The 22,097-nt window shown below is 38.2% G+C and overlaps 2 protein-coding genes across 5 annotated transcripts; both read left to right on the top strand.

Moving 5' to 3' along the window:
- The first annotated feature begins 54 nt into the window (after window positions 1–54).
- Window positions 55–1,451, top strand: LOC131778130 (beta-1 adrenergic receptor). Its single transcript, XM_059094512.2, has one exon. It carries the CDS (start codon window positions 278–280, stop codon window positions 1,235–1,237), a length of 960 nt encoding a protein of 319 aa, XP_058950495.2. The 5' UTR covers window positions 55–277; the 3' UTR covers window positions 1,238–1,451.
- Window positions 1,452–2,265: 814 nt separating this feature from the next.
- LOC131778106 (uncharacterized) lies at window positions 2,266–21,560 on the top strand. Of its 4 annotated transcripts, none has more exons than XM_066166032.1 (21): window positions 2,266–2,338; window positions 2,760–2,832; window positions 2,997–3,033; window positions 4,683–5,011; window positions 5,407–5,545; window positions 6,870–7,192; window positions 9,007–9,154; window positions 9,624–9,854; window positions 10,597–10,785; window positions 12,468–12,689; window positions 13,025–13,231; window positions 14,426–14,730; window positions 15,089–15,236; window positions 16,143–16,448; window positions 16,737–16,853; window positions 17,338–17,776; window positions 18,053–18,258; window positions 19,260–19,444; window positions 19,731–20,243; window positions 21,109–21,320; window positions 21,388–21,560. In XM_066166032.1, exons 2-21 carry the CDS (start codon window positions 2,791–2,793, stop codon window positions 21,464–21,466), a joined length of 4,377 nt encoding a protein of 1,458 aa, XP_066022129.1. In that variant the 5' UTR covers window positions 2,266–2,338; window positions 2,760–2,790; the 3' UTR covers window positions 21,467–21,560. The 4 variants fall into 4 exon arrangements, with proteins under 4 accessions (XP_066022129.1, XP_066022130.1, XP_066022127.1 ...); XM_066166033.1 differs by having other exon boundaries at window positions 16,737–17,027; window positions 20,040–20,243; XM_066166030.1 differs by having other exon boundaries at window positions 16,737–17,027.
- Window positions 21,561–22,097: the final 537 nt, after the last annotated feature.

Genomic DNA, 22,097 nt, shown 5'->3' with positions numbered 1-22,097 from the left:
TAGAGTAGTTCTATAAGGGGATGGACATATTCATTATTATTACTACAAAAAGAAAAAAAGTCATTCGCGAAAATCCGTGCGATAAAAATTGCCCAGTTAATCTATAAAATTTCTTTGGATTTTGACAGCTTTGATGAATATTTATTGATTGGGCGATAACATTTAAAAACAGGATTCGATATCGTTAATTCATTCGTTGTCGAAAACTCAATGCCGCCTCGTGATCTTGTCGGCGGATTTTGCAGAACGGCCACGGTGAAAAAGGGAAGAGAAAAAAATGGACAACTCATGCAAAAGTGAGTTTAAAGAGCTGAACTTGGCAGCCAAGATAATTTTGTCATCATGGTATGGCCTTGCAGGTTTAGCGGCCATTATTGGTAACGCGATTGTGTTGTGGTTGGTCGTTCGAAACGAGTCTCTCAGAACAATTTCCAACTTGTTCCTCGCTTCTTTGGCAGCCGCAGACTTTGTAGTAGGACTTGTAATAGATCCAGTCTGGATTTTCACCAGATGTGTGGGATATGATGCAAATAGTCACGTGCAGACGTATGGTGAAGTTATCGATTATCTCTGGATCCACACAACAGTGGCCACCACGTTCAACTTATGCTGTGTTACTATGGACAGGTATCTGGCGATCCTCTATCCTCTCCGCTACCAAGATATTCTCACCAAAAGGAGATGTTACATACTCATTGTCACTATTTGGTTCATTTCTTTCATTCTCCCGTGCTCCAGGTTCTTTGTCAAGGATGGTTCAGTGTCACTGTGGTTATCATTTACAATCATCACAGTTCTAATTCCCATGATGATCATCATATTTTGTTCTGTCAGAATATTGAAAGCAGCCGCAGAACAGTCGAAAAAAATTAGAAATAACTACACAGTGCAGAGTCAAGAGGCTCTGAGAAGAGGAAGGAGAAACTCAAAGGCGGCTTTGACAATTGGCATTGTGGTGGGACTCTTTGTTGTCTGCTGGTTACCAAGTCTAATCACATCTTTGGTGAATTATTTTACCCCGCATCACTGTGGCCTGACCAGACAGTTGTTATACTACACAGTGTGGTTATCAGTGGAAGCTCTTGCTTTTACTTCGTCAGGAATTAACCCGTGGGTGTATTGTTTACGATATGACGAATTCTACAAAGCTCTTACTCGTACTTTTCCTTGCGTTAAAAGACGCAATTTAGAAGAAGCTCTTTCTCATCTGAGAGAGAGAAAGCAGAGCGACATGTAAGGAGCTTAGTCTCAGGTGGCAGTTTACTGTATTAAATGCCTTTACCACTCAGGCTTGGACGGTTAAACAATCTAGATAAACCTTTTTAAGCGTCAATCTCGATTTGATAAAGAGATACGGTGTATCCAAAGCTTTCTCCTAAAGTATGTGTTTAGAAAATAAAGCTATGGCTTGTAAAGGTCATAATCAATTTATGTCCATTCCTATCCTCGTTTTTTTTCCTTCTTAATTTGAAAATATTAGATGTTTCATAATTTGTTATGCAGTTTACATTAATTGTGAATTATAGATGGTAATTACAATTGTTCGCACCTGAATTTTTTTGAAGCTTTTGAGATAAAGAACTTTAATCCCACGATGAATGAAGGCCTCATGGCCACCAGGGGATTAGACTTACTCTTAAGAGAGGAAGTCAGCATCCATAGAACAAATTTGAAATATTGTGGCAAGTCGCCCAAAATTCGTTTTCTCTCCTACTTTCATATTTTGTAGCCCAATATGTTCTAATAATTGTGGAGTAGTTTTTTTGTGAAGATATATTTCAGTTTTCGAGAAATGCCCTTTCTCGTTCGGCCGCTCAAATATGCAAATTTTCACCGTGAATATTACCCGAGTTGTGTGACCTCATGTGACGAATGTACTAGACTTACGGTATTTCTGTTAACATAATCCTTTGTTTTATCATCTAAACTTAATCCCCTGTCGTTATTGAAGCTGGCAAAGAGATATTTAATTTTTTGGTGAATATTTTTGTCCGACATACTTTTCCTATGTCGAAAAGTAGCATGAAAACAAAGACAGTTTTAACAATGACCGATATGACAGAATCTACTGAGCTTCAAGCTTTTAAAAGACCAAAGCTTTAGGGATGTATTGCAAGAAAAATTCACTGACACAATTCGCCTCGTGCAGCATGAAGGATTTTTCGCCAAAACGTCATAACGTGACTCGACGTAAATTGTATTTGCAAATTAGAAAGGTGACGGCAGTGTTGCAGCTATTTATTGTTTTGTATTGGTTTACCTTCACGAATGTTGAGGTGAAGCAAAAGCTATGCAATGATATGTATTAATCATGACCATAAGAACAAGAAATTACTAAGTAAGCTATAACTTTCAATAGAAGGTTTTCAATATGTCCTTGATTATTTTAATTATTATAAGGACCTTCGGGCACCAAATAATAGAAATAATGAGGAGTAAATTTGAATTGTTGGTGTTTAATGCAAGCTACTAATTTTTACACTTGTTAAGTTCAAAAACACGGTTAAAAAAAATCTATTCTAGAAAATGCAGCCAACAAACAAAATGAGGTGGGTGTCTGGAGTGACTTCGTCCTGACTTAAGAATTACAGTTATGAATGACGATTTTAGATATATGAAATTCATATATTTGCACTGCGGTGAAGAAACGAAATTAAGAGATCCTCGCAGCTAAGAACACTACTGAAACGAGTAGTTGAAAATAGGACCTGAAAAAAATTCAGGCCCGTAGGTAATTACAAAGTTTCTTCTTTCTTCAGACTTTCTTCACAAAGAAGAATATAATATACCATGGGATTACGTCTTTGTCTTTTAAAAGTCCTGATATATCTGGTGAGCATTTTTATTCACGATATCTAACCTACGTGGTAGAATGTTCCGAACAAAATTATCCTTAACACGATAATACCGGACCATTATATAGCATGGTTAAATACATGAACAGCGTTTTCCTTTATTGATGTTCCAACTTTTTAATTTGTAACATTTTCTCGTAGAGTTGTAAATATCCTGACACTTCGGGAGGGTCACCAGGTGAGAAAAACGTTTTGTGGAACAATTTTAAAGATGATAAAGGAAATACATGTACTGTTTAGGGCGCAGTCTCTCTAAAAGCGGTCTGGTGCACTTCGGTTCGAAAAATTTATCTATTTCAAACTTTGCCCATAAATCTGTAATTAAAACCACCTTGGTTTTTCAAAATTTTGCAAAATACACAACTGGTGGTTGTCACACTCACAGCCAACGGCTGTATGAATAACATCAAAGTCAGAGTTACATTCCTAGACGCGAGTTATTTCACAGGGAATCGACCCTTGATGTGCTAACACAGTACAAAGAGACGGAGACCTCTAATACACGAACTTGGGGTAGTCGTGTCATCCACCAGGCGCAAATATAGGATTCATCAAAGGTGAAGCGCTATGCCTCATAAGAACTAATTCTTCACTCTCCACGTTTATTCAAATAATAAACTCAAAAAGCACAGCAGATCAATGACTACTAAGGCAATGATATACAGACTATATATACAGCTATTAGCCTGAGACTCCTTCGAGTGCCACATCGAAGATAGCATTACTTACACATTGCGGTCCAAAAAATCGAACGGGTAATTGTGCCGAAATGATTTATTGCCTCAAGGAAAGACAGCGTTGTAGCAGTGGACGATCAATGCTTCGAATGAACCAGACACAAATCCTTTTGAATGTACCAGTTCTGATGTCGAGGAAACATTCGACATTACATCTTTTGGACTCGGATCATGAAGAAGACAGTAAAATAAAAATTGAGTGACCTTTATTCACTTTATTTATTTCGTGTATTGCTGTAGTATTTATACATGAATATTGTGAAATTGAACGCGATGCAAAAAATGACTTTCAGACAAGCACTATAACGTTTCTATTTTTTAAAAATATAATGGTCAACTAAAAAGACTTAAATTTGTTATTTCGTAATATGTCGAGACCATTACGCAATGACGATTTTACAATAGACCTTATACAGATAAACTCAGAGACCGACCAGGCTGAGAAGAAGGTATGGGAATCTTGCTTTCCTATAATGCGGAAACTCGCACTCACTAGAACCACTCTTATCCTGTGAAAAACTTTAGACGGCGATCTTCGAGCCAAAAAGGAAATAACATCATTATCCAGCACAGCCTCATTTGCATCGGATTCTTTCAAGCTGTCCACGCCGGCACTTTCTCTGGATTCGCTCATCTCCATGGTTCCGGCATTCAAACAAGAACCTCGCTCTGATACCAAGTTTGGTCGGACGGAACACCAAAAATAAACTAATATGGAATTCCTTCGGAAGGCACTCTAACACTCTGCTACCGATAGTTCATCGCATCGAAAAGAAAACTTGGCTTATGCTAAAAGACTAATTAACAAAGGTAACAAAAGCGACGAAGACAAGCAAAAACGAAAGTCACGAACAAAGACAAAAGACAATTACGTATTAACTTGTAATCATGGCGCCTACAGAAGTTTTTATTGTTGTTGTCGCATGATGTATGCCACCTGATAGAACTCTTTGTCGATAACTGAGGCGCTACACTTAGTCTTTTTAACAGTTTCCATCAGTGATGCAAAAAACAGCTGTCACTGCACGTGAACGTCACCTAATGTACTTATTGTAGGTTTTGAAACTCTTTACATGCAATCAATTTACAGATTGCTTCAGTAATCCTGTCGGTGTTGCTGATCCCAGTGTCATCTCCAATAATCAGATAAAAGCGCGTTCTGAAAGCAATGGTTATAGCCAAGCGTTTTACGGTCGACTAAACGCTAAGTACGGTAATGGTTGGTGTTCTAGTCTGCCTAACAGTAACAACGAATGGCTCCAGGTTGACATCGGAATAATAATTCAAGCATGTGGTCTTGCTACCCAAGGGGACAAAGAATGGAATTTGAAAGGCAGATGGGTCACAGCTTTCAAACTATCTTACTCCTTGGATGGAACAAACTGGGAAACTTACCGGAATGAAACTGGTGGGGAAATGGTGAGATTTAAGGAATAGGCTTTTTCATTATTTAACCTAATAGGAGAACGAACAGCGTTGACAAAACTTGGATCGGACCGGTTCGGATCACGAATCTGATCACAGATCGGATCACGTGTTTATTTTTCATTTCCCTCGTGGCCTCACAACTTGCTCAGGCGCTCCCCGGGAAACAAAACTGCTATCCACTTACACTAGTAATTACAACTTCGCATGTAAAATTGCCTATTTAATAAACAACAAATCCCAAAGCAAGCTCGAGTTAATGCTTCAATAGCGTCTAGTTTGTTTTGTTTTGCTTTGCTGTTTTGGCTTTCGGAAAAAAGTTAATTTTCAAGGATTTTCATCCCTTTTAAACGAATTAATATTCCATGCTTTACATATTTGTATCAAAGGAATTTCAGAGGAAAGGAAGTAGTTTGATAATCGACCAGCACAAGTTATCACTGCCAATGTATGCAAGATACTTCCGATTTCATCCAACCCAGCGTCACAAGCACAACTGCCTCAGAGTTGAGATTTACAAAGAAAAAAGTGAGTGAATAATGTAGAGTTACTCAAAATACCAATACCGTTTTTCCAAAATCATGAATACAAACAGGTAGCTTGGCAAGAAGTGGGAACCTAAATGTTTTAAACTTCAGCATGTGCTATTACATCATCACTAAAATTATGGTAACAAAAGACAACGAGAACTGATAACGTCCCATTCAAAATTTTCAGTCAAACTTCGAGATAATTCCAAAAAAATCATTAAGGTGGCGCGATTGTCATCTGAAAAGGTGTTTTAAAAATAGTTAAACATAGAACAGTTTGTATTTGATGGAATCTAGGGTTTCCAGTAACTGCGCCCGTAATATTTACAGGCCTTCAACCCCTGAAAAAGAAGGTCAACCGAAAAGAAAACATCGTGGGAAATATTGCCAAATGGCGAAAGATTCGAAAGTCAACGCATGCTCAGACACGATCTTGGCGAAGTTCTGTAACCATTAAGTAAAGTTTTGCAACAAAGAAAATAGAGATCTTTCGAGTAAGATTTATCAGGTTTCATGCGGTGGAATTTCCTGAGATTTACTGTAACGTTAAACATATTTGTGCCCTTCCTCGTGCCTTTTATAAAAAAAAATCATGACTAAATTTGAGATGGAGGAAGAAAACACAAAATTTCAAATAGCGTAGAAACTGCCTTCATAACCCCTATTTTTTTCGGCTTTTAAATTATCGCAAGACAATTTTCACAAATTGTGAAATTTTAAGAGATTTCACTGGAGCAAATTGAAGAAAATCAGAGGCAAAGCCAAATTATCGCTGACGAGCGCCTGCCTTCGTGAAGCCTTACCTTAATAACGAAAACCATTTGATAATATTCACTACAGCAAACGAGTCCCAAACGTGCCCATTGCCTTTAGTTGGCATTTTAGTGAACTTGAAAAGCGAGAACATAAAAATTTTCCATAAAAACATTACGCTGGCGCGCGCGCCAACATTGAGCAAAAACCCCATGGAGCCCCCTTAAACTCAAAAAACAAAAGCGATGTGAGCAAATTTACAGTCGAACTCCCATAAGACCTCTTAAAAAGAGATAATCATTATGATGGCGAGGAGAGGCCTCTCTAGAAATTATTTTAAAAGAGAATTGGTGGACGCATTACTTCTTTTAAAAGGTCAAAGTCCAAAATGTGAGTCGCATGCAGAATTAAAACCATATTGTCATCATGCACTGTTTATTCTTACCGAGTTCTTGATATAAGTAGAATATAAAGACAACTTTCATCGAGTAGCTGAACGACTACGAGAACTTTTAATAGAGGTTTGACTGCATCAGCTTTTCGATAACCGTTGTATAATGCTTCCATAGTTACAGTCCCATTCTGTCAGCATATGGAGTTAGGAGTTGCCAATGGATACATCCTGGATAGAGACATCAGTTCGTCCTCTGTCCTAAATACCAACACACCTGCTAAGAATGGTCGATTGAACTACACTGGAAGATCATCATGGTGTGCAGCAACAAATGATAGTCAGCCATATCTACAGTTTGACTTTGAGAAGCTTTATATCATCTGTGCTGTGTCAACCCAGGGAAATTCCCAAGGGGATCAATGGGTGAAAAAGTACACACTGCAGTCATCCAACGATGGGACCACTTGGACAGACTATCACGAGGCGGGAATTTTAAAGGTTTGTCAATTTCGGGTTTCTGAAAAATAATCAGCTGGTACTTGTAAGACCTTGTAACATCAACTGTCGTTATTAGGATACGATAAAAAAGGTGTCTAAGTTAACTTAGCCTAACATTTCTGCGCAAGCATGATGTGGCTAAAACAATCGTATACTGAGCAAGAACCAAACTCTAATAATTTTAACAACTAATTATTTACAATGAGGGTCGGGATCCAAGATTAACATAAACAATCTTAACAGTAAATCTGTTAAAAATCCTCTCGCCGCCAAATTTGGCAAAAGAAGCTGAAATAAATTCTTGGATAGGTTGAATCTTTTAAACAGAAAGCAAATTGAAATATGACCTCTTCCTTATTATAATTATAAAAAACGAGAGATTCAGTCGAGAAAACCCGCACTTGGTCTTTAAAAGAAATCCTTCAGTTGAAGGAAAAATCTGCAGGAGTTTTCTTGGGTTCGCTTTCAATAGATATACGTTAAATTTTGCTAGTCAGTGATGATGTATGCTATGAGGGGTCCCAATAGGTTTTCGGGATCCGGGATTGGGCTTATTTGAAGGCCAGGATCCGGGTATTAGAGTAAGAAGCTTAAGGGAGCGAAGTGCGGGATTGTTGCTATGAACGGGACACTGGAATCAACAATTGAGAGGCGGGATTCGGAAACCATCACTTAAACCTACAGAGAACTAGGAAGTTCGTTGACGAGAATTTTTAAAGAAATTGATCTACGTGAAGTCCGAAAAAGCCCAGCTTCCCACGCAGCCGTTTTTATGGAATCGTACTTCATTTCTTCCCGCAAACTCCTTTAACCTGATGAGTCGTATATCCACTTTGCACGGTGTTAATTTGCGCAAGAAACTTTGGAAATGCAAAGAGGACAACCTGGTGGGTGGCGTATTATTTTACAAATCCAAAGTCTTGGTATCCTGTACACAAACGTGCCATGATCCTGTCGGCCATACCAGTATTCAAATTCTATCACCTGTACCGATAGCACCATAGCACAAACAGAAGATGAGGGACTGAGCACAAACATTTGGTGTTACGGTGCATCAGATGTAAAAAGTTGGAACTCTCCTGTCGTTCCTCGATCAGAGAAAAATTCAGCTGGGTGAACCACTCAGCTTCGAACTCTCTGACCTAGAGGAGCAGCAAAAAAAAAAATAAAGAGGAAAATGAGATATTTAAGTACGATTCCCCAGCAGTGATGAAGAATCGAATGAGTCATTTCCGGACGACGAGACCGCATGTGATGATGGTCACTCAATTTGGAGCGAGAGACTCGTTTTCTCCCTGGAAGATTTTTTCTGCTTCGGAAGAAGTACTCGCTTCAACAGCAGAATTTTTCTTTATTTCCCATGTTATGGAACCAACGGGATTGCCGTCATCTTTTTTCGTTTTATGCACTTGTTGACATTGTTGTTCGTTTTTTTGATACTAACCTGTCTTTACTAATATGTTTATTCGTGATCGAAGTTAAACGGAAGGAAGTAGTTACGATGACTAGTCTACGTTATTCGAGCAAAACTTAGAAAACTTCTAAAATGAACGATGATCGTTTGTGTGAAAAAAGTTAAACTTACGCCTTACGGTGAGCAAAGACTTCAATGGATCAATACAGGTTTAGAAAATCACCAGCCATTGAAAAGGTCCTTTTAAGTTGAGGAATGAACCAAAAAACCAAAATTTACGATCGGGATCGGGATCGGCCGGTATGAACGGTCAAGAAATACAGGATTGAGATTAAATTTAAGTCGGGATCGCGGGATTGAAGAATCTTATTGGAGACTCTGATATTTCTTTCATTTTCAGATCTTTCCTGGAAATTTTGACCGAAACACAATAGTAACAAAACATTTGTGCAGCGGGATTGTGGCAAGACATTTGCGCATCATTGCTCACGACCACCACGACCACTGTTGCATGAGGATTGAGATATTTGGAATACCACTGGCACGGGGTAAATTGTACTCTATGTTCATATCGGCTGGATTTGCTTGGTTAACACTCCGCACTACAATCAGAAAAGAAACCATACCTTTTCATCCTACGTTGATATCCCTATGAGTTTAGAAATACGTTGTTTAGTAAAGTTGATTAACTAATAAACGATTCTGTCTTTTAACATGTTTATATCTGCTTAAATTATGCACAGGAAATGCAACTCACGTAAAATGACTTTTTAGAAATGAGAATGTTTTCATCCCACTACTATAACGGTTACCGAAAAGATTTCCTTCTTGTAATAAAACTGATTTTCTGAAGATTTCATCACTTTGATCTGTTTGGCAAAATAGCATCTAGAGTGTGCAAAATATTTACCGTGTAGATTGGTGAGGACAGTATCGACTTAACTGAAAAAGAGGATCGTAACACTAAGCTTCTTTTTAGCACTTTGGGAAATGTAATTATAATTCTGCATTGTTCAGAAAATCTGGCCCTAGAAAAACCCACGGATCAGTCAAGTTTGTACGACTTCCAATACGCAAGTATTGCTGTTAATGGGAAAAAATTGAATATACACTGTACACACACAAGGGCGTCTACCAAACCTTGGTGGAAAGTAGACCTTGAGCAAGTGGTGCCTGTTTCAGAGGTTTTCATTCTCAATAGAGGAGACTGTTGTGGAGAAAGATTAAATGGTGCTGAGATAAGAGTTGGTGAGTACTTATAAGAAAATTGCAGCTGGATTGATACTTTCTTTGTAAATGATAACTCAGGAGTACTTGTCTTTTTCAGTCGTCCTTAATTTCTCGGTTCTCTCATAAAACATTCTACTTACATCAAATTCACTTCAATCTAGGTAACTCTGGCCTTCTGATTGACCGTAACTCTGTTCTGCATTTCGATCTTTGATTCTCACTCAACCATTATCACTCTTCTACTCTCCGGCACTGACTCCTACTCCTCACTGACTACTTATTAAACACTAAAGCACATGCTTATATGTTTGCTATCGAAAGGCACGAGTCGGCACGCTGGCCAACTGACCTTGGAAGATCAAACGTTAGTTTTTAGAACACTAATCGAAACACTTTTACACAAATCTCACAAATGAACAACAACACAACACCGCATTTAATGCTTCCGGTCAATCGAATCAATCTTCGACTGCGAAAGCAAAATAAGAACTTCCGTGTGGGTTTAAAGCAAGATCACATGACAAACTAAGCTCATTCACTCAGTGAAGTTAAAAAAGACAATCACAATTTGGAACTGAACTCGTCGTGATAGCTTATACCTAAAGAACTTCGAACTTTGAATTCGTATAGTAATCACATGCCAAACATAGACGAATGACTAAATCATACTGAACTAATTAAATACTTCATAACACCTTGTATCTGATGGATTTTCAATTGGGCACTGATCACTGTTTATGTTTTATATTGTTACTTTGAGGAAATGAAACTACAGAGGAAGGAGCAAAGAACAGCTTTTGTGCCGGTGGTCTAAGCATCCCTACGGGAAAGGGAAACTTTATCCGATGTCATATGACGCTGTATGGCAGGCATTTATTCATTAGGTTACCTGGATCATCAAAAATATTGACTCTTTGTAAAGTTGAGGTTTACTCCACAGTTGTATCAAGTAAGGTCATTTGCATTTTACTTCGCGTAACATAAACAATATCTTGGAGATTTGTCATAAAATTCCTAAAAAATTTTATGAAAAATTGGGGTGAGATCTAATTTTAAGTAGTTTAGTTAGTATCTAGAGTTCACATTTTATTACCTCTCACATATTATTACTTCTCCTACCCATTTTTATAATCGTTTACAAGATCCCATGAACGGTGTAGAAATAAATATGGGAGAGGAATTAAGCAAAGGAAATTAAAGTGCCTATAACACGAAATTTTTTGCGTAAATATTTAGCTTATCATATGTATAAACCAGTTCCGATAAAAAAAAATTCAAAAAACTTAAAACTCGGTTTTTCCGGGCCCTAAAGTGCTCTTATTTTGTCTTAAAAGTGTCTCGTAGACATGTAACAAACTAACCGGTGATGACGTAGAAAACTGGGAAAACTGTCAGCTGACACTAACAAATCTCTCACATCTCTTGTGATTTTGTATCAATCAGCAACGAAAAACTCTTGAAAATTTATCCGTGAGCGATATCTCTTTACCTTCAGCAAGTTCTACCATGAGTTTTGATACATCGAAGAAGAAATGGAAGTTGCTAGTACGGTTCAGCCCTACGAAGGAGAGCCGCGTGCATCAACGAAGATTTCGCCGAAGAGTGTCAAAGACGGTTTGTCGCCTGCGGTATTCAGGTCAAGATTATAACAAAAACCACCGTTACTAAACGTTTAGTTTGTTGCGTTTGTGTTTTGTTTTCTATGGCGAAATCTATGTTAAGAATGGATAGCTGTGTTCGTTTCTGTTGCCATAACATTTTATTCCTTCGCACTAAGTGCGGCGAAGGTTCCCCTTAGTCAGTGCTCTAGAGTTTCGTTTCTGTAGAGTAAATCCCTTACCAAAACAAAAGCTTACTTTTGACGAAAGAAAATCAGCTGTATCACGAGGCACGGTGATTTTTCGCCGAGAAGTCATCTGATTCAAGTTACTCTCAAATAGGGATTTTAATAAAGAAAAACTTCCAGAGTTAAAGTGAAGTAGTGCGGCACTGCCTTATGACCCATTCCGCTCGATGGCGGATGGATGCAGTGCTCTCATCACAATGACATTGCTACTGTTGCTACTTTTGGTAAAATTTCCTCAATGTCGACGATCGAAACGCGTCCATTTTGACCATACAGCTACATCCTTTGGAAAAGGAGTGCATAGAAATATCCGGAATATGTCTTTTATTCTTGGGGCTAAAATCATTTGGCGCTTTGGCCACGCAGTACGTTCGTCCTTTCTTCTAGATATTTTCTTTCTCTGCCATAGTTACCGACGTGTCTTCACAGTTTTCTACGTCATACACACTTTTTGGCTGCCAAATCGTACTTTCAATGCACAAACCAAATGGTTAAGGAGAACTCGCTAGGCGCTAGGGTCGGTTATTTCTTATTTTAAATACAGCTATCAACTAGAAGATGCAAAAAAAAACAAAACAAAAAAATCGCGTCATGGGCACTTTAAGGATACTTCTGGTGTTTCACAAATTTTGAGTTTGAGATTTTCTTCCTCGGGGACCACACAGATTAGTGTCAGCACAACATAATTCAATTATCTGGTTTGGAGCACAGAGGTTAAGTTCCTCGAGAGCAAAATAAAACAAGACATATGTATGTTTTTACCACGAGTTGCTTTTTTATGATAGACCTTGCCTGGCATAAATCTGCTAACCAGTCTTCTACGTGGCATCAGAACCATACGGCCGACAAAGCAATAGACGAAGATATTTTTTCCTGTGCTGAAACCCGTTTCCAGCAGAACCCCTGGTGGAGAGTGGACTTGGGAGTATCGCAAATCATATCTATGGTCATCCTTAATTACCGATTGCCGAGTAACTCTAGTATGGAAGAATTTCAAGTCTGGATTGGTGAGTTCAGGGAATTGTGACGTTAAATTATGGTATCATTAAAATCATAATCATGAAAGGCCGAGAAAAATAGACCCTTCGGCAATTACTGTACTTGTAAACCCGAGGAGAATTCACATTGCAAAAAGAAAAGGAGGAACCTAAACTACTTTCGTTTTTCGGGACCGTTTGTATTTTTTTCACACAAAAATAAAAGAAAGGGAAATACATCTAAAACTGAACCCTTCAAATTCCTGATAAACTAGAAAGTCATTCAGTACCCGAGAAAAAGACACAAGAGGCAAACAGGTCACAGGTTCAGCAGTGACTGTGTATCCTGTCTTCTTGTCTAACAGATTATGACGGTGTCAAGAAAGGAAGTTCACACTTGCGTTGTAGAGGCCAACGGACTTACGAAGACACTGTGAATGGGCCACGACTGACCGTATATTGTCTTCCTAAACTTGTCGGTAAATTCGTTTATATTGTCATTAAAGCTCCTGGAGTCAGGAAACTCACCATATGCGAAGTGCAGGTCTATTCTGAGAAGCAGACAAGCACTGGTAAGCGGCTTTTTCAACTTGGGAATGGGGCCTGAATAATTGTACCGTGATTATTCATTATTCCTGTGATATTTTTCCGTTTTGTTTTCTTAATTTTTGATTTTGATACATTCTGTGATGATTTAATGATATTTCATAAACTGAGGAACTATCCACTTTGACTGTTTTTACAACCCAACTGTTGTTTATTTAAAGTATATGTTTATACATTTATACTATGGCACGACAAAAACAAAGCTACCAGAGAATTCGATAGGGAACATAAAACTGCCATAATGTTCAGAGAATGCAAACTTGAGGTCTAGCTCAGCCAAATGATAGAATAACGAGCGATCCCGCCCTACACAAGGAAAAAAAGTATGGAAACTTTGGATACGTCATGGCCATGCCATGGTCAAAGGTAAAATACTCAGGCATAGCAACAAATGACAACTAGTGTGGAAGAAATTCATGGACGACATGCTCTCGTGGAAACTCACTAGACCGACAAAGAGCAATTAAATAATTTTCTGACGAGAAAACCAAAAAAAAAAAAAAAATGAAACAAAAAACGGCTGTAATGTCAAAAACATGTTATATTTTTGGATTCAGAAGTGCGAAAAGATGAACGCTAGTTTCACCAAAGAATCTATTCTTGAAAGAGAAGCAAATTGCGGAAATTCTGCTCTAGCTAAGAGTCACACAGGCCCATCAACATACTTTAACAAACTTTTATAAGGTTTTATCTTTGTAACATTTTTAATCGAGTTTATAACACTCATCATTTGACGCTGGCAGTGCTCGTTGGAATATGAAGCAAATCTTCTGTTCTGATTGGCTACCCGAGTGGGCAAGATGGGCGCATCTTACACGCTCGGGATTGCCCGTTTTGGAGTTCTGATTACAAAGATTCACAAAGACTACAAAGATACACAATTGATAAATATTGATTTAAGTTGTTAAAAGGAAATTGGAGAGGGACAATAAAAGGTCAAATCGAGGGTGTTTCGGAAAAAGAACTCAGAGTCAAACAATGTTTATGTGACTCTCCCATCATTTCCTTGTACTAGGTAGAACCTTTCTTCAAAATTTATCTTGGAGAGATAGGTTCGGTGACCATTATAGAATACTGTCTGCTTTTTGGAGGAAGCTTTTATAGAGGTTTGACTTTGCAAAGTTTCTTTTAATTTGTTCTTTCTATTCATGTTTCTGAAGCGTGTCAGGCACAAGCAGTTGAGGTGGCCAACCCTTACTTCTTCTCAGACAAAAGTTTCTCAGCCTCATCATCTCGTAGTGATAATAAACCTTACAAAGCACGACTTAAGAGTAGTTCGGGTGCCTGGTCACCCAGCAATGACGAAAATGCTGATGATTACCTGGAAATTAACTTGGGAGACGTGTACTTCATTTGTGCTGTAGCTACTCAAGGACATCCAAATGAAGATGCCTGGACCAAAAGTTATGAGTTGTATTTGTTTCTCGAATATTGGATCAGATATAAAGAGAATAACACGCAAAAGGTTTGAAAGAAAGTTATGATAACATTCCATTGTTCCCTAAGTAAAATAAGAACCTCCAATCTCCCGGCGACTGGTCTTAGGAGATAATGTTTTTGTTGACTAGTCTGTATGCAGATCAGTTTAGTGGGCGGAAATATTTCTCTGTTGGTGAAAAAGCTATGCAGTTTATGTTGCACGCACCTAAAGGTAACTGTGACTCTTTCTAACCGGACCAAGTTTTAGCAGAGTTTTCCTAAGGAGCAGGAATCAAATCTAGACTACACCAGGTTATAGAAGGAAGACTTTAATACACCATATAAATGAGATACGACAGTGAGTTTTTGTTCATATTTTTTGCCAGACTAATATTTTTTCACAGATTTTCAGGGGCAACTCACACCGGGATGAAATAGTGCAACACGTTCTGTTGGAAGTGGCAAGGGCTCGGATCGTTCGGTTACAGCCAATTGACTATCATATTCACAAAGCTCTTAGAGTAGAACTGTATGGGATAAAAATACCAGCAGGTACATAAAGTTTCCATGTTAACCGTTTGATCTTAAGACGGGAACTTTTGATTTAAAACTGAACCGAAACGAAACCACTCGGCTAAGCTCCGTGGATTCACTTTCATTTCAATCATTGTTTACGTCATTTCTATGATATCTGGAGAATAATGCATGGGTGCACGTATAGGTATGGAATTTCTCTTCGAGTGTTCGACTCGACAGCTCGCGAATGAGAGTAGCGAATCGAACGAGTAAGATTTCGAGTTAAACACGAGAAGAGAAATTCCATATCTACAAGCAGCTATGTATTTATTACATAAACAAATTAGGTCTTTACTGACAAGAAAAGTCGACTTCATTAATGAATGAAAAAATAAAATCCATTATCTGCGAAAAATAATCATTAAATGCGTCGGCGATAAGCTAGCTTAAAATAAAAAATACGTGATTTAGAAATAGCAAATTAAGTAATCAAATTTTTATCAACAACCTTGATTTCTTTGGAAATGATTTATCTAAGTTTTATAGTTTTTAATGAAGTTTGTCTTTGAGAGCAAGTGATTTACTGTACATTGATTGGTTTTCCATTTCCTCGAAATATCCTATCTAAACAATTGAGGAGCTGTTTCTGTGATTTATCTCCACCATTTCTTATTGACTTCAGTTGAGAAATGAAGCTGCAAATGTTTTTTTTTAATTTCCTCTAAATAGTGTGATGAAGGGTTCGTTATGACTCGTTTGGTTTTGTTTGACTCTTGTCTTTAATTTGAAGCCGTTCAGCGCAACAAACTATCATTCAGTCAGCATATAAAACAGTTTGGTATGGACCATAGAATGTATTTATTACAGCTTTTTAGTTATCACAGTCGCATGAAGCAGGTTACCACCGACGCTAAGATAACACCGAAGTCATCTTTTCTACAGGTGCTCCTTTTCATCCTGTTATTGAAAGCGAAGAGAGGGAAATCTCATTTCCTGATTCCTCCATAAAATGGAGTTCTCCTAATACCAACAGCTGTCCAGTTACTATGTACACAGTGTACTATAAAGCCATTGTCAAATCGCAAAATGAAGATAATTTCTGGTATCATATCAATACATCATCGGGTGCAAACGAGCTGAGAGACCTTCCGCTTGACTGCGACGAAGAATATGAATTTAAAGTGTCCGCATGGAATGAGGTGGGAGAAAGTCAGCGATCAGATCCCTGGCGTGTGAAATCTATTTTAGGTATTTCTATCTGTCTTCCTGTATCTACTTTTCCTGAAATAATACAACATCGATTGTCATTGGTTGTAGGAATCGCTGTGTGAAAACAAAACTTTTTCAGTGAAACAAGACGGCTCCACGTCACAGATCAAGATGGTGATTCGCACGACTTTGCTGCGTACCAATCTCTTTTTGTCAATGACGCTCTTTTGTGTTATTGTTACCTTACGTGTCTCATCCCCTGTAACTCGCAACTCGAGATTAATCCCCTCTTTTTATTCTGTTTTCTTCCTTTTTTTTCCTCCTAAGGGTACCCAGTAATTCTCAACCGAACTAAAGAAGTGAAAGGGAGTCTTGTGGCGGTCCGCTGGAAAACGTGTTCTGCTTTTTTATTCACTATCTACCACAGAGAAATACTTTCAGAAGGTAAAAGCCATTGGAACGCTGCGAACGTGTCGGGAAATGAAACAAGTTATGATTTACACCTTCTTTGCCAGAAGGAGTATGAAGTAGCTGTAACAGCCTGGAATTCTACGGCAGATACACCACTGATTTCATTATTAAACCATAACAAATTGTGGAGAGTGAGAACATTGGGAGGTAATAGTACAAATTTGAATTAAAAAATCGCGTGGTAGACGAGAAGTTAAGGAACAAAATATTATTCGTATATAGCTAATGAGCTTGAAAACTCATAAGCTTTCTTGTTTTAGTGCCAATTGTCTTCGTATGTGCAAATTTACCTTTAATCTGGTTGTTTACATTATAGAATAAGGTTACATACTATTAAAGGCTTATCACTACACGAAACCGGCGTGATAGATTCTTAATCACAAAAAAGTCAACAAAAATGTTGGTCAGTTTCTCAGTTCTTGTTTTTTCAAAGCTTTCTCGCTCGTTTTTGCTTCAGATAAACCTTCAGCTCCGATTATACAGAGCGAAGGAGTTCAGTTGCCGGGATGTGATGTGAATCTCAAATGGAATTCTCCACCAGATAACGGCTGTCCACTGACCTTGTACACAGTATACTACAGTGAGGACCAATTTACAAACAAAGATAAGTCCTGGCATCAAATCAATGTCACCGTGGATAAAACTTCAATGGATCTTCGGTCGCTAAAGTGTAACACTGAATACCTTTTTAAAGTGTCTGCTTGGAATGAACTGGGAGAAGGTGATGTCTCAAATAAATGGTCAATAAAAACTGGGCTTCTGACTGATTATTCTATCGGACGAATACTCAGCATTGCTGTACCAGTTGGATGTGGCTTCCTTATTATCATTACTGTGGGAATCCTTTGTGTCAGAAAGGGAAAAAAGAAAGCAATGCGAGGCCACGCGAAAGGAAGGTTGGGCATAATGTAATTTTACAAAATAATTATCAAGCTGACACAGTCCCAGCTTTCTGAATGCTAATATATTTCTGCTGTATTAAACATTTTTTCACCTTTTCATTACACTCAAAGTATTTGAAGCAAGAATCAAAATTTTGCCTACACTGATGTAAATATGAATTTTCTAGTGCTTAGTCACAAGTGAAACAAGTCTTCATTAGTCGCTTCGAGCGTATGTGATATCTTAATAAACAAGAGAGAAGAGCCTCAGACTCTTTCATGTTTCATTAGATCGAAGTCAGACATTGTTCACCTGCTGTTAAAAGAGATTCCCCTGGAACGTATAACAATTATGGAAGAGCTGGGTAGAGGAGCATTTGGAAAAGTACATAAAGCAATCTTAAAAGAAATGCCGAAGGTTGAAGTGTTTTTCAAGGCTAAAGAGGAAAGAATTGATATCAACGAAGAAAGAATGGTCGCTGTCAAACTCCTCCATGGTTAGTACACATCGATGCATTTACCTTTTTCAATGAGAGAGCAAAAATTTGGTTTGCACGCTGGTTTGACGAAACTATCATGATGAAAACAACATTAAAAGCAGAGTTCGATGAATATATAATCGATTTCAGCCATTCATTAGTTAGGACTTATGAAGCTAGCAAGGTGTTAACCCTTTTACTACCAAGATCTCATTAATAATTCTCTCTATTGTCTGTCATAAAATACTTATAATTTCAATTTGGAGAATTTGGTATTGGATCAACTCGTAATCCCCTAATTGAGTTTTCCTCTTTATTCTCCTTACTATTCTGCTGATTCGGTGTTGATATTGTGTGGAGAAATTCCGTCTTGGTCACTTATAGGAGTTAAAGGGTTAAATTACCGAACGCTATTTCCGTTGAATTAATCGAGTATCAACCACGCCTAGGATCAGCATGTGAATAAAGGGGTAAGTTTCTAAGGAAACTGTGGTGCTGCGTCGGTGGGAGAGTATAGCAGGTAATTTAGTGTTAACAACTGGGTTGAAAACGTAAATTAGCCACCGTAAAGGGTAAAAAAGCTAAAGCTAAAGCTACCCTTTACGGTGGCTAATTTACGTTTTCAACCCAGTTGTTAACACTAAATTACCTGCTAGGATCAGCATGTGTTTCCTTTTTTTATTATTCCTACTGTTCACAAACAGAATCATCAAGCTTTAACTGCACATATGGGAAATATCGAGAAGCACATAGAGAAGATGAAGCGATTCGCAATTTCTCTAAAGAAAGATTTTCTTATGATTAAATTCTGCGGGAACATTGATATCACAGTATTGGAATAAGCATAGCTACGCTGAAAATTAAGGGCGCGTTATCGCAGTTATCGCCTCCTCAACCTCCTCATTCCGGTTAAACTGCTGAAACGACTAAGACCACTCTCCGCGATAAATGGGCAAAGATAGCCTTTAGTTAAATAAACTAGCGAGATGGTTTTCTCTGTTTATTATACCCCCTTTTAGAAAGAGCTGGTACAGAGGAGAAGGACCAGTTTCACAGAGAAATTTCGTTGATGCAGCAAATTGGTAGTCACAGGAATGTGCTGAGCATGATTGGGTACTGGGACAGGTCAGAACCTATAATGCTGATCATGGAGTATGTTCCACATGGAGATCTTCTTCAGTGGCTGAGAAAAAGAAGACAAGAGGTAAAACTGTTCTGCAGATTCAGAAGTAGGGTGTAGAAAACTACTGATCAAAGTCGGCTTTGTTTGGAATGTGCTAATGCCAATTTATCAGCAAAGGGTTTTTTAGCGGATACCCATGTCATTTTGATACAATTCATTTTCCCCAACATAGAGCTCAAAACAAAAGAAAACGCATTAATTACCTGTGAAAGGGTTAAAACTAAAAAAGTCACACCTTCTTTTGCTTTTATGCTCTCAAAACTGATAAATCAGAGATTGCCGTAACAACATAGTTTATTGCTTTCAGGTCAATTGCAAAAGTGGCATTAATGATACTATTTTTGAAGCTATGGCCAATTCTTCAGATAGCACTTTGAGTTCAAATGAAGTTGTCTCAGCTGACAAGACAGAAGACGAAGACTTTCATGTTGATAACGATACTGCCGAGGAAGTCTCAAAAGTGGAAATACTAACTGAAGTTACCGATGAGCAGGATTTTATCATCACGTCGGATATTTCTATTAATGTGGAAGAACAGCTATTTACCGAGTTGAAAAGGAGAGGTGAAAGCTTATCTGAATCTAATACTTCCCAAACTGATTTTCCTTCTGGGCAGGGAGGAGGGCAAATATTCCAGAGCAAACAGTTCGATGAAAAGTGTTGCCTGGACAAGATTTTGCCTACTGAAAAACCAATCACCACGCCTCAGCCCCAAGAGAACATGGGTGAACAACAGGAAACAAATAGTGATGGTGAACAAACGGTTGACTTCACCGTTGAAGATGTACTTTGTTTTGCATGGCAGATAGCAGAGGGAATGGTAAGTACTTGAATTAATTAGAAAATATCTTATATCAAAAGGAGTCTAGAAGATAAACTCGCCTCTCTATTATTCCTGCTTCGAGAGCCGAATGCCGTTAACAAAAAATTACGTACGATTACCTGAGGAAAAATAATAAAAACGTGGAAGAGAAGTCAGTTAAATAAAGTGACAATTCTTCTTTGAACGACACCAACAATACGAGAAACAATCAATAATGAAACAAACCTTTGAGCAGAAAATCATCAATTGATCAATAGATAATGCTGTCGTAACAGTGTACTTTACTTAGCCATTATGTGTTGTGAAGTGACATTCTTGTTTTTTGCTGATTCATGCAGTTTTTAAATTGTTTTCATTTATGGCTATGTTTCGCTTACCTTGAGAATGTAACGACTTTCAGCTATCCGTGCACGTGCGTGCCATAAGTTCGATACAGGTGGCCATGTTTAGCAATAGCATATGTGGTGTTGACTGAGCTTCCGAGACAATTTCCTCTCACCAAAATATCGAGACTGGCAACATAATTTGTTTCTGAGGTTCTCGTCCACAGGAGCTTGATTTAAGCCGTTATATTACAAACATTTGACTTTGTAAATCACCTCAATTCTTTTCCGTCTTGTTACCTGTTTTGAGATAAGTGAAGGTTATGGCCCCCATTTGTATTTCGACGAAAAGATGGGCACGACTAAGTAAGGAAAAAGGAGGCGCAAGGAATTCCTTCCTCCAACCACACTTTATAAGGTTGCCTTCCTTGTCAACTGTGTCAAAACTCTCTTTGACCGTGATGCGCAAAAAAAAAAAAAAGAAAGGATACAATGATGCATGGGGCGTCAGGTTTAATTTTTGTTTTCCTTGTAAACAGGAGTACTTGGCTGGCAAGGGATTTGTTCATCGTGATCTGGCCGCTCGTAACATCCTTCTTGGTGAGAACAGAGCTGTGAAAATTGCTGACTTTGGCCTGTTACGGCACACGTATGGAGACATATATGAAGTCACGAAAACGAAGAAACTGCCTATCAAATGGATAGCGCCTGAGTCTCTAGACAGCGCAGTATACACTTCTAAAAGTGATGTGTGAGTATATGTACTTATCCATTGAGCATGGGGCGTCAGGTTTAATTTTTGTTTTCCTTGTAAACAGGAGTACTTGGCTGGCAAGGGATTTGTTCATCGTGATCTGGCCGCTCGTAACATCCTTCTTGGTGAGAATAGAGCTGTGAAAATTGCTGACTTTGGCCTGTTACGGCACACGTATGGAGACATATATGAAGTCACGAAAACGAAGAAACTGCCTATCAAATGGATAGCGCCTGAGTCTCTAGACAGCGCAGTATACACTTCTAAAAGTGATGTGTGAGTATATGTACTTATCCATTGAGCTAATTTTTTCTTGTCCCTTATTTCGTCATGCTTCATTCTGAGTTCTTGAAAGTCTATCAAAGAAAATTGGAAAATTATCTCGCAACTGTAAACATTCGAACTTGAAGATCAAAATTCCTCTCTCTACAAAATTATTGGCCTCAATCATACATATCATTGGCGTACAGTTCAGCATTATGATAAGCTGCATATTCCTTAAAAGCAACATACAACTAAACTATTATTAGAATATGGCTGCGATTAGTTGATTGACAAGGAATACGTACCAGACTGACAAAGCATTCAAAATAACTTAAACTTATCATTTTTTTGTTTCTTTTTCCTTAGGTGGTCTTTTGGTATACTTCTGTGGGAATTGTGCACAATGGGTGAGTAATGACTGATCCACCACAGCAATAGTTTGATCCCCGCCTGTCATTATAGATAGCAAACAGTCTGCATTTCAATGAAAGACGGATGTGTCAGCTTAGT

This window comes from Pocillopora verrucosa, chromosome 4 (assembly GCF_036669915.1).
Source record: "Pocillopora verrucosa isolate sample1 chromosome 4, ASM3666991v2, whole genome shotgun sequence".
In the NCBI taxonomy this organism is placed as follows: Eukaryota; Metazoa; Cnidaria; class Anthozoa; order Scleractinia; family Pocilloporidae; genus Pocillopora; species Pocillopora verrucosa.
The sequence above is the reverse complement of the archived record's forward strand: the minus strand, read 5'-3'. Positions and strand labels throughout refer to the sequence as shown.